Genomic DNA, 16,684 nt, shown 5'->3' with positions numbered 1-16,684 from the left:
GGGCGGGCGGCGGCGTCTGCGCGCGGAGGAGGTGGAGGAGGCGCCGGCGGCCGCTTCCCGCCCCCGAGCCTGAGCCGGTGCCGAGCTGGGTAGAGCCGAGGTCGGACCCGGAGCGGAGCCGGCTGAGCGGGCGCCGAGTCCCCGCCATGGCCCGGAACACGCTGTCCTCGCGCTTCCGTCGGGTGGACATCGACGAGTTTGACGAGAACAAATTCGTGGACGAGCAGGAGGAGGCGGCGGCGGCGGCGGGCGAGCCAGGCCCGGACCCTAGCGAGGTGGACGGCCTTCTGCGGCAATATCCTTACCCAGCGCGGCGGCCCGGGCGCCCCTCAGGCCGGTCTCCGTACTCCTCTCACCCCGGGGCCCCTGAGGTCCGTCTCCCAAGTCCCTTCCCATCCGGTTCCCCTCGGGCCAGGTTCCCTTACTGCGGGTATCCCCCCTTCCCTCTCACCCGGTCTTCCCACTCCCCTTGTCCCGGGCTCCCCTTGTCCCGGGCTCCGGCCCACGGATCCTCCCTCAGCGCGGCGCCTAGTCCCTGTTGGACCCGCCGGCTCACCAGCCCCAGAAGCACGCCCGACACCCTTGCAGCCCCGCAGGTTCCTCACTCTACCGCGAGGCCTGCCCTCTTTTATCCCCCCCTGTCTCCTCATCCCCTCGGACTGTGCGTTTGGCTCCCCTTCACTCCATCCCTCCCTTCCAGGAAATGGGGCCATTCTCGAGCTAGATGGGCGGGAGAGGCCGGGGTGAGCCCCGCTGAGTAATTGAGCGGCCTAGACGGCTCCCGGGCACAGTCCTCTTGGGCGGGCTTGCAGCACCACATGAAGGTCGGTGGGTGGATGGCTGAGGGGTAGAAAGGAACCAAGGGGGAGAGAAGGCTGGAGCCTTAGTCCAGCCCTGAGGTGAGAGACTGTGCACCTCCCACCCCAGAAGGAGTCTGACCCTCCCGCTTAATGCCACTCTTTTTCATCTGTTCCCGGTTTCCTGTGAACACCCTGGGCTGTGGACCTTGATGGTCTCAGCCACGTTCAAGAAGTCAGTTTTGGCTTCCTCCCCAAAATAGCCTTCTTGTGCGGGAAGCAGGGAAAAACTAGTAGTTGGGAGCTAAGAAAATCCAGACAGCACCAAGTGAAATGTAAAAGTAGAACCTCATGACTGGAAATGACTATTCTTGTGGCCGCAGAAGGCAGGCGTCTAGAAAACAGGATTAAAAATAGAGGTGGTTGTCACAGCCTGCTTGGTCCCTTAGCAGTCTGAGTACAGGAAACTAACTTATTCTCACAGGAAGGATTTTTCTCTGTTCAAATGGTGTTACAGGAAGTGCCTGCCCCTCCCCCGCACTTGCCAGGGCAGGGTTGGAGGCTCATGCTGTATATAAATCAGGTTCTGGGTGTTTAATCAGTTGACTCACCTTGGGAAGGCAGGCCCATGGACTACCTTAGGGAGGAGTCCTGCGGGGTTCCTCCAGTGCGCCTTTGAAATAAAACCAGACTTTGTTTGAACAGGAATGTGCTTTCAAAGGTGGGGATTCAGCCTTGTACCTGCCCCATCAGGATCACCCTGCTTACCCCATTGATGAAATGGGGTCATGAGAAGGATCCTCACGAGGAAAGATTGATTCTGCAGTCTGGTGCAGGACGTGGCTTATGGGCAAGCAGTACCAAAAAGGCTCCAGGGGTGGGTCTGTGGCCAGGACCATCCCCAGATGGGGAGAACAGAGTCTGCTTATCTGCTGTCTTGGTCCTGGTGCTACAGATACTTGTTGAAGGTCATCTCTTGGCACGCCCCCTGACTAATGACAGGTTCCTTGAGGCTAATTGGAGGTTTAGCACATCGAGTTGGTGGCCGTTTCTCCACTTGTGACAGTGTCAGAAACCTTGTTACCCTAGACTGTCTACCTCGGGATTGGGGAAAGGGAGGTGAGCAGCGAGAACTGAAATCCTGGCACAGGTGGAGCCCAGGGAGGGAGGAGGAAGGACCTGGTATTTTCTGAGTCCCTACCATGTGCCAGGGATTGGACTTACATTAGATCACTGAATTTAAACTATAGAGTAGGCTGCTAGGAGCTTAGAACGGAGGCCAGAGGATTAGGGATAGAGATTGATTAATTGGAGTGGGGTCGGTAGGGAGGAGGAGGCCTGTCTTACTGTGGTATAGGGAATTGAGTCATGGTAGGAAATCACTCCGTTGAACTAGAACATGGGCCATGTATCCGTGCAGTCCTAACTCTGTTGTGCTATAGTTGCGTGACCTCATACCCTGTCTGAACCTCAGCATCCTCTCCTGTGAACAGGGGGGGAACAAGGCTGCCCTTACAGGTTCCGTGGGAGCATCACAGCAGCCTTGCAGAGGCTTCACAGTGCTGGGCACGCAGCAAGTGTCCTGGACCGTAGTTTGGGTCTTTGGGTAGAAAGACAGTAGGGGATTTGGTAGAGAGTTTAGCTTTGGAGTTGGGCGCACTTGGATTTGAACGCCAGCGAACAGCTTACCTTTTTGACATTGGGGAAGTCATTTTCCTTCTCTGAGCCTCAGATTCATTGCCTTTCAAATGAGAATAATGATTCTTGTCCCGGAGTGTTGGTAGCAGTATTGAGATGACATGTGAAAGCACCTGGCACAGGAGCTGAGACCTTGTAGGGAGTTTAAATATCCGTTCCTTTTCTTCCTCACTGAAGAACCTTCCGGTCTCAGGAACAGGGATGTGTCCAAAGCAGTGGTTTTGAATAATTTTGCACTCTCTCCTCCCCCTGAAGAAATCTGGCACTGTTTGGAGACATTTTTATTGTCCTGACTTGGGGGACGCTGCTGGGATCTAGTGGGCAGAGGCCAGTGAGCACACAGGACAGATTTCACACCGGCCGTGTGGTCTGAAATGTGAAAAGCGCTGTGGTTGAGAAGCCCCGACCTAGAGATGAGGGGCAGCGGTCCCCAGCCTCCACAGCATGTTCTGTAAGCTGAACCCGGGGCCCAGCCGGATATCTGCTGTGTACTCCCTGCTCCCCGGTTCTCACCCCGCTGCGAAAGGGCCTGTATCCATCAACACCCATGGCGAATGCTTGGTAGACTGGCACTACCGAGGTAACTAAAGCAGTGACCTTCTGCCCCCGTGGACTAGGGACCCTGCTCTCCCCCATCCATCCCTCGAATGATTCTGTTTGCCAGCCATGCTGGTTCGAGGGGAGGGCCAGCCTCCGTTTCCTTCCAGGCTGCTGAGACTCAGTGTATTGCTCTGGGATGCCAAATCCGAAAACAGTGCCAAGGTAGAAGTTATCTAGTGGCTGATACCAGACTGGCCCTTGCATGGCCGAGGAGAAGGAGTTCCACAGCCAGCAGCGACGGGGGGGTGGGCTGCCTCTCCATTGTAGAAGGTGGATCGCAACCGGCAGGGGGTGGGGAGCTCAGCAGGTGTGGCCCTTGGGTGGTGTGGGCCCAGCACGGTCAGGATGGAGCCCGCACACCCCGCACGCAGGAGGGAGGAAGGGACCGGGCTTTGCTCCGGAGGCTCCGTTCACACGTAGGTATCGCTGCACAACCAGGAGTAGAGACCTGATTGGGCAGAAGCCATCCCTTGTTCTATTTTTGAAGCTTTTTGGCTGAAGCCAGTGTTTCAGATGAGGAAATGAAAGTTGGCTGATGTAATTCAGTTTAAAATAGGTGTCACCTTTGGGGACCTAACCCAGATTGTCATTTTCTTGTCAGTGCTGTGCATTCAGACCTCAGGAAAGAATGTGTCAGGACCGCAACTGAGGTTGAGGGAAGTGGGGCGGATTGGCTCGTATTTTGGGGAGAAACTTTTAGATGAATAAATCTCCCTTCTAGTAGTAGTTGGGACGCTACAGACCCAGGGGGGTCTTGAAAGAGAGCAGTTTTAGGACATCTTAATTTCGTTAGCAGTGGCATCGATAAAACTGTGGAGTAAGCGTTAGGGGATCTCCACTTGTGCCTTCGTCCTTCCCTTTTGAGAACACACAGGTGGGAGGGCCGGCCTCGCTTCAGCGTGGTGAGGCGCCCCAGGGCAGACCCGGTGCCCAGGACCGAGCAGCTGCCGGTGGGCTCGGTCAGCCTCTATCGCGGGTCACCTCGAGAGGGCACTAGCTCTGCTCCTGCTTTCTAGGGTGGGAGGGAAGGAGTGTCCAAATGCGGTTTGGGGGCGGCAGAAGGAGGGGCCTTGCACAGTAGAGGGGCCTTCTGCTCTTGGTGTGGCTCTGGGGAGCTACAGGCTGCTCTCTGGCTGGGCTCGGGCCACACCCGACACCTGCAGTGGGGCGCGGGGAGGGGGCATATGGATGTTGTTTGATTCCTCTCTCTCAAGCTGTTTTTGAAATGAGTTTGTTAAGAAAAGCGTGGGCATGCTTGAGCCGAACCGTCCTTAACCGGTGTTGATGCACAGGGGACATGCTTCGGGCCTTCCACGCCGCCTTGCGGAACTCTCCCGTCAACACCAAGAATCAGGCCGTGAAGGTAAAGGGGGTGCAGCTGCGGCTTTGCGGGGTGCCGCCGGGCCCGGGGCCGTGACCGTGACGGTCTGTGTCCCCAGCTGAGTGAGCGCTCCGTGGGGCTCCGCACGGCATCTGCTGCGCGTCCGCCTCAGCGAGGCTCTCCTGAGGGAGTGAGTTGGCGCTGGGCAGTGCTTCCATGGCAGCCTCCGGCACTCCTGCCGACAGGCCTGTCTGCGTTTATAGCAAAAGCTCCCCAAAGAGACAGTCGCGCCTCCCCAGGGCTTCATGGGGCGAGAAGTCGACCCAGCCCTTGCTGCCTAGCAAAACTACAAATTAGCTTGCCCTGTGGGACTTAGCAGTGGTTCTGCTTTCAAGGTTATCGAATAGGCTTTACTTGCGTAAGGACTTTTAGTGCTCTTATGATTTCCTGCCTTTTCAAAACAAGGTGAGAAGATACGGTCACGCTGTATCACATCATGGCTGTTTAGAAGCTGTTGAAAGTTTACTCCAGGGAAAGGGGGCTCTCTGAAGGGGGGTTTTGCTGTCTTGTGACAGCATCTTGACGTAAGCCACGGCTGCACCTCTCAGGTGGAGGGAAACGGCCCCCTCTTACAGCGGTGAATGCAGAGGGGAGCTGCAGCTCTTCTTGGGCCTGTTAAGAAAATCGGTCTCCACGGTTGGGATCTTGGGGAGCCTGAGCCTTGCAGGTGTCCTTGGGAGCAGTGACGCTTCTCTCCCGTAAACCACTTACTCTCCCCCAAAGAAGTGGAATAACTTAGCAGCCACTTACTTCGTAACCGTCCCAGACAAACGAGAAATGGGGCAGTGTTTCTAAGAGTTCTGACCACTCGGTTTGGCATTTCTGTGCCTGTCCGGGAGGACGTGGGTGTGCCTGGGCTTAGGCTCCTGGCGTGACTCCCTTTCTCTCTCCTTCACAGGAACGAGCCCAGGGCGTGGTGCTGAAAGTGCTCACAAACTTTAAGAGCAGTGAAATTGAGCAGGCCGTTCAGTCGCTGGACAGAAACGGCATTGACTTGCTAATGAAGTACATTTATAAAGGCTTTGAGAAGCCCACAGAAAACAGCAGCGCCGTGTTACTCCAGTGGCACGAAAAGGTACGTGAGCACACTGCCCGCCTGGCCCCCGCCCCAGGGTTCACGTCAGGAGGCCAGAGGTTCCGAGACAAACACGGGACAGTGTGCTAGGCGTTGGAGAGTAAGGGGCTACACCTTAAACAACCTAGGACGCCTGGTCGCTTCTCCCGTGGCAGCACCTGGTAGGGGTTCACTGGTTCTGGGAGTTCTAATTGCTTTAGCTGCTGATTTGTGCCAGGCATGTCCTGGGGACAGGTGACATGGCATGGTGAGCCAGACAGGGAGTCCCAGGTGGGAGGGAGGCAGCTTCTTTGTGGTGGTGGGTGGCAGGTCACAGGAATGGAATGCAGGCTGAGCCCTCCAGCGGACTCTCAGGGCTTCCTCCTCTGGCCTCGGCCTCACCAGGTCGGAGGGGGCAGTGGCAGAAACCTGGATGTTCACTGAATAGGGTTTTCGGCCACCGGAAGCACGAAGAGCTGTGCCTGTCCTCTGCTCAGGTCGTTACAAGAGCAAGGCATGTCATCCAGCCAGCTTCCCCCTTGTGAACTACGGGAAGCTTGCTTGTCATTATCGTAGGCCAGGCTACTACTGACACCATGCCCTTCCCCAGAGGCTCTGTTGAGTTTGGAGGGGTCAGCTGCTTGGGCAGCCTCGGTGCTGGGCTGCAGTGGCCTTTGGTCGTGTTGCTGGGCATGCTGTGCCTGTTGTGGAGGCCAGGCACTTTGGTCCCTTTAAGGCGACTTGGTGCTGAGCCCTGTTGGCATTTCTAAGGAGGGCTCCGGAGGCAGCTGTGATGGGTCCCATGTCCCCTAGCAAGCCGGGCTCCCCCTGGGTCAGCCAGGTCTCATTTGACTCCTTTCCTTTTCCTGCCCCCACAGGCGTTAGCAGTAGGAGGACTAGGCTCCATTATAAGAGTTCTTACAGCAAGAAAGACTGTTTAAAAAAATAAAAGGACTCATGTTACCTTGAGAAGAATTTTGGCTGCACAGGCTGACGAAGCAGGGATTGCCAGTGGACCATCTTCTTAGGAACTTCCAACTAAAGTATTTCAGGACACGCATCCGCTGAAGTGTATTTTATTTTCAAGGTGGAGGGAGAACTTGTCTGTTTCCTAAATCCTTTGCAGGATCTGATAGTCTATGCCTTTGTCCACGAGTAACACAGAACTGACGTAACTGTCTACCAGAGCGGCTGGCCGGCGTCGGTCGGGTATACCTGTCTGCTCTGCCTGTTTCACGTGGGGGAGGGACGATCTGGGCAGGGACAGATCCAAGGGCTGTGGTCAAAGGGAGAGCTTGTGTTTTTGAAGTAGTAAAACTTCGAGGGTTTGTACAGACGCCCCGTCTTCCCAGAGAAGACGGGCTCTCTTGGATTCGTTGTAAAGTGCCTGCTGCATCAATAAAGCTCTTGGCTTATTAGTATGTACTTTGCGGTGTGTTTCATGTATGTAAAGTGAGTACGGAATGGGATGGTAATGGATGAGAAACTGATGTGGGGGTGGGCGTGCCCCCGCAGAGCCGGTCCCGGGGAGTGAGCGTGGCGTCCGGCCCTCTTGCCGCCGCAGAACCTCCGGCCTGGGCTCCGTGCTGCGGGCTGCTGTGGGGACAGAGTTTGCCGGACAACTATTTATTGGTTTTACTCCTTTGATTTGTATGTAATTTTGAAGCTTATTTAATAAAGTACCAAACATTAAATAATCGATCCAGGCTTTTTAACGTCTTTAGTTTGTGTGACTACATGTGGAATCTTTTGGGCGCGTGCCCCAGAAGGGCCTGGTCACCATCTCCTGACGCTGCCTGGGGCTCTGGCAGGAACACCCTTACTGAAATGCTGACAAATCTTTTTTAAAGGATTAAAAGCCAGAAACAGGTAGCATCAGCCTATAGATACAAAAGGAACATTTTGTTCCCATAACCACTAACAGCCAGCTTCTTTGAAGAGCAGGATGTGTTTGTAAGCCTCTAAGCACACGGAACCGTAGTCTGCATTCTGCTAAGGGACCCCACTGATGTGGTTCTCGGAGAGAAGACATTGACCAAAGTGACACAGTCCTTCCAATTCCTCTGCAGGACCTCCACCATTCCTGGGAGGTAGGACTAGGCTGCTGCCTTCATTAAATCACATATATTTACCTACATCCGGGGTGGGAGTGCTTTCTGGAAGACAAATGTTCTATAGCCGTCTCCCCTCGCTCCCCTTTTTGTACTTGCAGCAACAGCCAGATGCAGGAGACGCACCTGAGCACGTAAGGGGAAAGGACACGGAGCATCCACGCTCTCCGAGCGCGCTGCTCACCAGACTGGAAGGTCTGTTCCGTAGTCCAGGAAATTTGCCTCGGAGCATTAAATAGGAGACACAAAGCACTAACATTTCCTTGGTCAAATACTGATACACCAGACTATCAAGCAAGCCACTGTAGCTGCATCTCGATTAAAGAGCTTTAATCAAAAAGTGACACCACAAATGCATTTTCTACAGCAGTCTTAGATAGTACGAGTCCTATTTACAACATGGAGAGCGGTCCAACTCCGACGCTCATATAAAGGGTTATACACACTGTATCACAGAACGTTTTATACAAGTAAAAGTGCATTGAATCACTTGGAATATTTACTCCACTCTTCCTCTTAAAGCTGAAGGAGATTCGACATGCAGGAGGAAAGCCTACTCAGAATGAAGCCTCCCTTAGCTAGTCCAGGCCGAGTGACAGCTGCAGGGGGCCTGCGGGCAGGGAGGCCACAGCGAAGTCAACAGGGGACCCCCTGCGTTGTCGCTGTCTCGGAGCCACTGGCAAGCCCTCAGCCACCCAACGTGGGGAGACTCCTGGAACAGCTGGAGAAGCCACCTCTTACCACAGTTACAGAACAGAAGCAATTCCTATCTTGTGTCCCCACCAGATAAAGGAAAAATAATATTCTAAACAAAGGAAAGCCATCTGCAGGGAGGAGCCACTGGAGGAGGTAGGTGACTGGAGACCAGGAGCGGTGGTAGAGAGCCGAGCTGGGAGGACGGTGATGCTGCCCTTGCTGGGTACTTCTGGGTCTGCAGACGTAGTACATTTACTCGGCAAACCCCTGTTTTCCCGTGAGATGATATTTTACGTATTTTAACCCTATGCATTTTTGAGAAATGTGACTTTACATCATTGGCTAGCTGAAAATAAATTTAGGAGCTCCTGTTATTAACTCAGTTTTTTATTTAACCAGTGAGACTTGCGTCAAAATCAATTAGCAGTCTCTTGGGAGTCCGTACTGTGGGTTACCCAGCGCAAGCACGTTCCCCTTTCCTTAACAAGGGAACAAGTTTTCACGGGGCCCTGCCAGAGCCACTGGCATGCTGTCACGCACTGTGGCCGGCGGGGGGCTGTCTGGAGGCCGAATCGGAATGTAGTGTCGGTTTCAATATGCAGGGGCAGGGGCAGGGGTTGGGGGGAGAGGTGGTGGCTCCACACACAAGGCGATGTTTTGGTCGAGGACGGAGGGGACCATGACGGCTTCCCCTGGACGGAGCAGATGGTCCTTAACCGCCGCCAACGGGAGCAGCATTTGCTCCGTCTTACAACACGGAATTAAGAGCAAAGCAAACGAAATACCACCAGTGCTTCAGGGGGAAGCAGAGACCACAGAATGCTAGTGAAATTAAAGAAGGGAGAGGCGTCCCAATCCTAGAAATAGCTTCCTCTTGATGCTCTGATTTGCCTTCAAGAACACCAGCTAAATGGATTTTATAATACAGAGACATGTTTATAATAGCGAAGAACTTTAGCTATAAAAAATAGTTTAAAATGGTTTACCAGCAACCCATCCAAGACAAGTACATTCATTAAAAAGGCAATTGAGTGTATTTGGTACTAAGGATCTTTTTTAGAGATTCGCTAGTTCTCCTCAGTCAGGTGAGATGCCGTCCGAGTTGCGTACGCTGGAGTCCACACCGGCCCCAGAGTACCTTAGAGACGTGCACGCCTAAAGCTCTGGGTGGTTTGGGAAACAAGGTGAATAATGTTTTCTTGAGAGGAAGGGTTAAAAAGCCTCTTCTAGCTCATCCGACCCCAAACATGCTAACCGGGAAAGCCCAGCCCAGCGAGCTGCTGCGTGCGGCAGAAGCAGGCGGGGCAGGCCCGCGACCACCACTCCGGCGGGCCGCCTTCACGCCCCGCGCCAGCTCCGCGGGCTGGACCGGGCCTCCTCCCTGCCCGAGGCGGCCGCTGCAGCTTCAAGCGCGAACGCGGACACTGGCGGGCTCCGGCGCGGACGGGCAGCGGCCAGAGCTGGGCTGGGATGCGAGCAGCGCTGGGGAGATGTGGGGCGTGCCAGGACCCTCCGGCTCGGTGAGCGAGCGCAAGGACACTGGGTCAGCCAGCTCCGAGGCTCGGGTCAGTCGGGAAGGCGGCCTTAAGTCTTGTAAACAATATCTTGACGCTTGTACAAAATACTGCAGTTACAGTGATTAAAAACCCACCCGGACTGGTGTGTCAGTGTTCTTTTCACAGAAAAAGTGTCATCGCGTGGCGCTCCGCCTGTCGGTACCTCCATCTAGGACCAGGGTATCCGAGGGCTGGAGATGGAGGGCCGGATGCTGCCCTTGGGGGCTGGCTTGGACCCAAACCACGACATCTGTGTTTGAAACACAAAGGGTTTGAGATGAGCATTGGGGTGAGGGGCAGAGGAAGCCCGAAGAAGGCAGCCCTGTGGCGTCCCCCGACGCCCTGTGACGCCCGCCGTGAGCTCGCGGTGAAGACGCTGCTCGCAGTGACTGGTCTGCGGGCCCCGAGCCCGTTCCGAGGATGCGAGGGGAGCCGGAGAACATGGACTTGACCAGAACCAGGTGATGGAACCGGAGGTAATTCTGCCTTGAAATGTTTTTTTGTTCTATCCCTTCGGCACGTACCTTCTGAATATTGTATTTTTTTTTAAAGTCTGGATGCTGGGCCAGACCGGGGCTGTGGACGTCAGACACGTCAGTGACAGTGTCCGGGACAGCCCCAGGCCCGTCGGCAGGGCGCGGCGGGGCCGTGTGTGCAGGAAGCGAGTGCGTCCTCGGGGGAGCTCGCGGCCCCCGCCAGCACCGGGCTGAAACTCCAGTTTCTACGAGCCCGCGGACCTACCTTATACTCCAGGGTTTCTTTGAGCATGTTCTCCTCCTCTTGTGAGAAGTTCAGCAACACTGACACAGCTTTTATAAGGTGAAAAGCCTGGAACAAAGAAAGTTTTGCTGTCGTGGGCCCTGATGGGGGCAGGGCGGGGTGGTCGGGGGCCCTAAATGGCAGCGCTTCCCAGGTCCGCTCCCGCCAGCTTTGCTTAGGGCCAAGTTGGGCTTTCTCTGGTCTGACCACGATGACTGGTTCTTCTCCCTCCATCTTTTCCTTCGGGACCTGGCGCAATCCCCGGACTCAGCACCCAACAGCCTCCCCCTCCCCCAGAGCCTCCCGGGAGCCAGACCCCCTAGGCCCCCCAGAGCGCGCTGCAGTCAGCGGGTGAAAGCACGAGGCACCCACACTGGAGGGCAAACCGGAATGTGGGAGAGGAAGAAAGAAACGGACTTGGGGGAGGCCACGCGAGGCTCGGACCAATGAGCCGGGCACTCCGTACCCCACAGGCGACTCAGAAGCCCTCTACCTCAGATTCCCGACAGGACATGAATTTCAGCACCACGTGCTTCAGGTATTCAAAGTTGATCTCGCGGGCATCAGTCAGGTCTGCGTTGTTTGTGACAGAAGGAGCCATGTTTGGCAACTCAGGGCCGGGTTTGTCCCGGACCTCAAAGAGCTCGTTGTCGGGTCTGATTTTCTGAAAACCCAAAGGAAAGATGCTACATTGAACCCCCAAGTCAGGTGTGCAAACCCCCCGGGAGATCCCGGGGCCCATGCAGTGACCACAGGCCGTTCCTTTACCAGGCCCCGCGCAGGGCAGCATGACAGGGCCCCCCGTGGGCACGGAGTGCCTTCTGGGCCCCAGGAAGGCTCGGCCCCTCCAGTGCGGTGGCCGCTGATGAAGGAGAGGTCATCAGGGAAGTTCAGACATTTCCTTTACCCGGGTCAGGACACCTCTGGGGCAGGGAGCACCCCACAGGGGGCAGAGGCGCTGCTCCTCTAGGTCTGGGCCCGGCACCGTCCCATCCACACGTGGCGCACAGTCATGTCACTGACTTCTAAGAGCACCAACGGGCCCAGGCAAGGACGCCACATGCCCACAGTCCCGCGGCTACTTGGCAGAGGCCTGTTCAAGCTGGCAGGGCTGTTGTCCCACAAGCCAACGTCTGGCTTTCCAGAAGTCTCTTGCCATCGGTGGGGATGGGTGGGCTTCAACAGGCATGAGGCAGAAGAGGGGCACTTACCAGTTCCTTCTGGAGAGTCTTTCTGAGTTCCAGCATCCTCTGCTGCATCTGCTTTATGGTCTGAGACAAAGCCCCGCCCCCACAAGACACCATTCGTTAAATGCACATGTCGCCATTCTTTATATCAAGTGCAAAGGACAATGGAACAGCCAGCCGCTGCCTTGGGGCCCCATGTATCTGTTCTAAGACCCTGCCCTGTCTCCCAAGAGGCTTGCGTGGTCACACCTGCAGGCCTGGGGCTCTTCCCCGGCAGCTCTGCATGCACGTGCTCACCACGCCCCACAAAGGCCACTGTCACAGCCCCTCTGTGGAGCACCCAGGCTGCAGGGCCGCCCTAGCCTCCTCGCAGGGCCTCGGCCCACCGGATGGTTTCTGGCGCCTGCCTCTGGAGGGAGTGCAGCTGGAAACCCCTCCGGACAGAACATTTTGTCCTTTTTTTTTTTTTTTTAATACGATTATTTATTTGACAGAGATCACAAGTACGCAGAGAGGCAGGCGGAGAGAGGGGGAAGCAGGCTCCCCGCCGAGCAGAGAGCCTGATGTGGGGCTCGATCCCGGGACCCTGGGATCATTACCTGAGCTGAAGGCAGAGGCTTAACCCACTGAGCCACCCAGGAGCCCCAGAACATTTTGTTCTTCAGAATTATAATTCTGTGCCATGATCCCACATCACTGCTCTCCTGAAATATCATAGTTTTTATGCTTATTTTTAACAGTGTAACAGATCGTAGTTTTTTGTCCTTATCTGTTCAAATTTTCTTTTTAGTGAATTTAATTAGTGTCGAGTCTTAAGTGTTGTTACACACTCCACTGATCACTAGGCTAACCTCTGTTTTCCCAACGAAAGCACTTACTGTATAATCAGCAAGACAAGAAAAAATGTTAACCCAAGGCTCACAACTATAACATCAACATTAGTTTTTCCTGTGAATTTCTAGTCTATGTCACCAATCTTGGGATGAGTAGCTAGAATTTCGTTTTTTAAAAAATTTATTTATTTTTGATAGGGAGAGGGGAAGAGAGAATCAGTGAGTCGGGGGGAGGGGCAAACACCCTGGGATCACGACCTGGGCCCAAGGCAGATGTTTAACTGACTGAGCCACCCAGGCATCCCAGTGGCTAGAATTTTGAATAGTGTTTTTAATTTATCAGTTTTCACACCTTTCCACAGTTTTTTTTTTTTTTTAAAGATTTTATTTATTTGACAGAGAGAGAGATCACAAGTAGGCAGAGAGACAGGCAGAGAGAGAGGAGGAAGCAGGCTCCCTTCGGAGCAGAGAGCCCGATGTGGGGCTTGATCCCAGGACCCTGAGATCATGACCTGAGCCGAAGGCAGTGGCTTAATCCACTGAGCCACCCAGGCGCCCCCACAGTTTTCTTTTTTTTTTTTTTTTTGGTAAGTTCTATGCCCAATGTGGGGCTTGAACTCATGACCCTGAGATCAAAGTCACATGGTCCACCAACTAAACCTGCCAGGTGTCCCCTCAATTTTAACTTTAAATGTTGATAGTAACTCTAGGGGATGTCCCATGTCTTACAGTGGGGCTGAGCCTCCACTTTTTTTTTTAAGATTTTATTTATGAGCCCAATGTGGGACTTGATTGCATGACCTGAGCCGAAGGCAGTCACTTAACCAACTGAGCCACCAAGGCACCCTGAGCCTCCACTTTTTTTTTTAAAGATTTTATTTATTTATTTGAGAGACAGAGAGCACAAGCAGGCAGAGAGGCAGGCAGAGAGAGAGGAGGAAGCAGGCTCCCTGAGGAGCAGAGAGCCCGATGCGGAACTCGATCCCACGACCCCAGGATCATGACCTGAGCCGAAGGCAGAGGCTTTAACCCATCGAGCCACCCAGGCGCCCCCTGAGCCTCCACTTTTAAAGCGGTGGTCAGCTCTGCTTTCTCCAGAGGTATGCCCACAGTCTCTGCACAGAGTGAGACGGCTCGGTGAGAGGCTCAGCTTCTGTCAAGCACATTAAATGGCCTCCAAACACCCTATTTTATAAATGGTAATGTGCTGTTTCAGTCTGTTATTCTCTTGGCTAACCAAGAGGCTGGGCGCTCATTTGAAAGTACATTTGCTATTTTATGTCACCTGATTTTCGAGGCTTTTGGCTCATGGACTAATCCATCTAATAAATACTGAGTCCCTACTATTAGTGGCAGACACCTGCCTGGAGGCTGGGAAAAAACAATAAGGAAAATGAGAAAAATGTCTGCTCTCAGGAGGGAAAAGTGCCAATAACCAGTATTTAGTACATCAGAAGGTATTAAGAAGCATGGAGAGAAAGAGCAAGGTAAGGGGACAGGAGATTCTGGTGGTGACGGCTGCCAAGGGTAGCAGGGAAGACTCCTTGACAAAATGACACCATAAAGTAAGTAAGGGAACTGCAGGAAAAATCTTCCAGACAGAAGGCTCAGAAAGTGCAAAGGCCCTGAGGCAGGAGGGTGCTTAACATTCACAGAAAGGCAAGGCCCATATGGCTGACAGGGAGTGCTGGGGACGGCGGAGGGGGTGCAGTAAAAGGAGTACTAAGGGGCCAAACTGCACAGAGCTTTGTGGGCCACTGCAAAGACTAGGCTTTAATAGAGGAAGTCATCAGAGGGATGGAATTGTGGGGTGACAAGGAAACCAGTTAGAGGCCCAACACCAGCCTGGAGGAGAGAGACCATGGTAACCTGACCTTGGGTGGCAGCAGCGGGGGGCATGGGGAGCAGCTCAGTTTGGGTGTTGTCTGAAAGGAGAGCCAAAGGACTGGCTAACAGTGTGGCTGTTGCTCGTGCAGGAGACACAAGGGTTGAGAATGACACCGCGAGTTTTACTTTTCACGCTTAAGGGTGGCAGCCGGGGCTGGGCAGCACGGTGAGTCTGAAGCTTGGCTTTGGGGGGTTTAGCTTTCAGATGTTTTTAGACACTGCCGCAGAGGTACAGCAATGATCTAGGGTTCCTGGGAGCACCTGGGCTTGCGGGAAGGGCGCGGATGCGTGCAGCGTGCGGCAAGGGACTGGCGGCCATTACAGAGGGGGTCTGAGCTGGGCCCGGGGGCACATGGTGTTTTTGTGCTTTTCTGTATTTGGTATTTCATACTAAAACTAAATGTGTGTGTGCGAGAGAGAGGGAGAGGGAATGGGCCCTTTCTCCTTTTGATAAAGGTCTTTAAAAATACCCGCAATCACACACTGGAGGCCGAGCAACGAGCAGTCAGCACACTTGACTTCCCAGGGCCCTCGGCAAGCAGGAGGGAACAAGACCCCGCGCTCGCAGGCGCAGAGGCTGGCAGGGTGGGTGGAATCATGACGTTTATTAAGCCTCTGCCAATACCAGAAATGCTACACGACAGCTAACGGGCACTTTTCCTTTTGTCCCCAACACCCCTCCCCCCCAGTAAAACCACTTGAAGTCAGGCCTCACTGGGTCATTTCACGGCCGTGGCAAGGAAGTGGGAGGAAGGGGTCTGGTCCAATAGGACCCACGGGTGACAGCAGAGGCGGCTGCGATCTGAAGTCACTACTGCTCGAGCTCTGACACTGCACACGACCTCACGTCGGGGAAGGTGTGAAAGGAAGGCAGCGCAAGCAGAAATCCAGGAAGAAGGCCTTTTGCTGAAGAGGTAAGATCTCCCCCGAGACGTGCCCAGGGGCATCCGCAAAACTCTCTGGGAAGGAACTGGAGAGTGTTCGGCACAAACACGGGGACAGTGCAGGGAGATGGACAGCTGAGCTAGAGAGCGCCCTCACCTTATTTTTCTCCAGAAGTTGCTGCTCCAAGTCCTGTTTTTCCTTCTGTAGCTGCCCTAGGTCCATGACCCCCACCTCGCCGTTTGGGATTCCCTCTGCTGCCGGAAGCTGGTACACGGGGCCCCCCGCGGCCCTCGAGGTTACCTAGACAGCAAGTTGAGAGCCAGGACAAGGTAATGGTCAAGTTAAGCCAAAGGTCCATGGGAAAGGTTCCAGAGGTGTGGACTGATGAGCTCGAACAGGCAGCTGGCCAGGAACCACACCTGAACTGTGGCGATCCCGTCCAATGCCTTCCAGGGGGACAATGAGCTTTCCCTGCGCGAGCGTGCTCTAACACCTGACCCCTGACACGTGCTGCCACATCTGATGGGCTCCTCGACATCCTCGAGCTCTCAGTCAGTTAGGCACCTCCGCTTTAAAGACAGGAAGCTAGAGCACAGGGCAGTGACCTGCCCCACAGCCTGGAGCTAGCGAGCACCAGCTGTGTCTTCCTGTAAGTCTCCCCCCGCGACCCCCCAACCCCGACGTCTTCCCGCCTCCTCGTGGCCAACTGCAGCGGTCAGCCACGTGTCCTGCCACAACGCACACAGTGGCCACCACGCCTGGCCCGCGGCTCCGGTGGGGACTTACGTGTGGCTCGGGCACTGACCGCGCCAAGCCCTGGTCCGGGCTGGGCAGCCTCAGCACGGCGTCCGCTGCAGCAGCCTCGGCTTCCTCCGCCCTTAGGCTCTGCAGGGCTTCCAGTTCACTCTGCAGCTGGTGCATCTGCGACAGGGCAGAGTCGTGACCTAGGCCGGGGGTTGGGGGGGGGTCACTGTCGGCCAGGTGACTCCACGCCGCTTCCTGCCTAGGCCACTTCCGGGCAGGGGCACCGGGTGGGAGCAGGTCAGAAGGCTCGACAGGGGAAAACTCCTCACCTTTCTTCAGCTGGAAAATCTCCTGCTCTTTCTGGAGAATCACCTCGGTTTTTTCCTGCAGAGTCTGCTCCTTCTCATCGATGACAGCTGTGAGGTCAGCAGCCTTGGACAGAAAGACCAACACGACGAGGTTGGCAGCAGTCACCCTGTTTCCCCCAGAAGGAATC

At 54.8% G+C, this 16,684-nt stretch overlaps 2 protein-coding genes across 3 annotated transcripts in view; one reads left to right on the top strand and one right to left on the bottom strand.

Moving 5' to 3' along the window:
- ARPC5L (actin related protein 2/3 complex subunit 5 like) lies at positions 1 to 6,955 on the top strand. Its single transcript, XM_046023598.1, has 4 exons — positions 1 to 295; positions 4,386 to 4,458; positions 5,375 to 5,551; positions 6,409 to 6,955. The coding sequence occupies exons 1-4, from the start codon at positions 147 to 149 to the stop codon at positions 6,469 to 6,471; spliced, it is 462 nt and encodes a 153-aa protein (XP_045879554.1). The 5' UTR covers positions 1 to 146; the 3' UTR covers positions 6,472 to 6,955.
- A 1,006-nt stretch (positions 6,956 to 7,961) lies between these two features.
- The window catches only part of GOLGA1 (golgin A1), a 47,384-nt gene continuing 38,661 nt past the window's right edge, over positions 7,962 to 16,684 (bottom strand). For both annotated transcript variants that reach the window (XM_046022565.1, XM_046022566.1), the window contains exons 17-23: positions 16,518 to 16,620; positions 16,231 to 16,388; positions 15,601 to 15,744; positions 11,864 to 11,923; positions 11,146 to 11,316; positions 10,635 to 10,721; positions 7,962 to 10,143 (exon numbers count right to left, since the gene is read on the bottom strand). In XM_046022565.1, coding sequence (XP_045878521.1) covers positions 10,063 to 10,143; positions 10,635 to 10,721; positions 11,146 to 11,316; positions 11,864 to 11,923; positions 15,601 to 15,744; positions 16,231 to 16,388; positions 16,518 to 16,620 — 804 coding nt within the window. In that variant the 3' untranslated portion in view covers positions 7,962 to 10,062. The remainder of the gene's footprint in view (positions 10,144 to 10,634; positions 10,722 to 11,145; positions 11,317 to 11,863; positions 11,924 to 15,600; positions 15,745 to 16,230; positions 16,389 to 16,517; positions 16,621 to 16,684) is intronic.

The sequence above is a fragment of the Meles meles genome, chromosome 11 (assembly GCF_922984935.1).
Source record: "Meles meles chromosome 11, mMelMel3.1 paternal haplotype, whole genome shotgun sequence".
In the NCBI taxonomy this organism is placed as follows: Eukaryota; Metazoa; Chordata; class Mammalia; order Carnivora; family Mustelidae; genus Meles; species Meles meles.
This window is presented reverse-complemented; position numbering and strand designations above follow the sequence as displayed.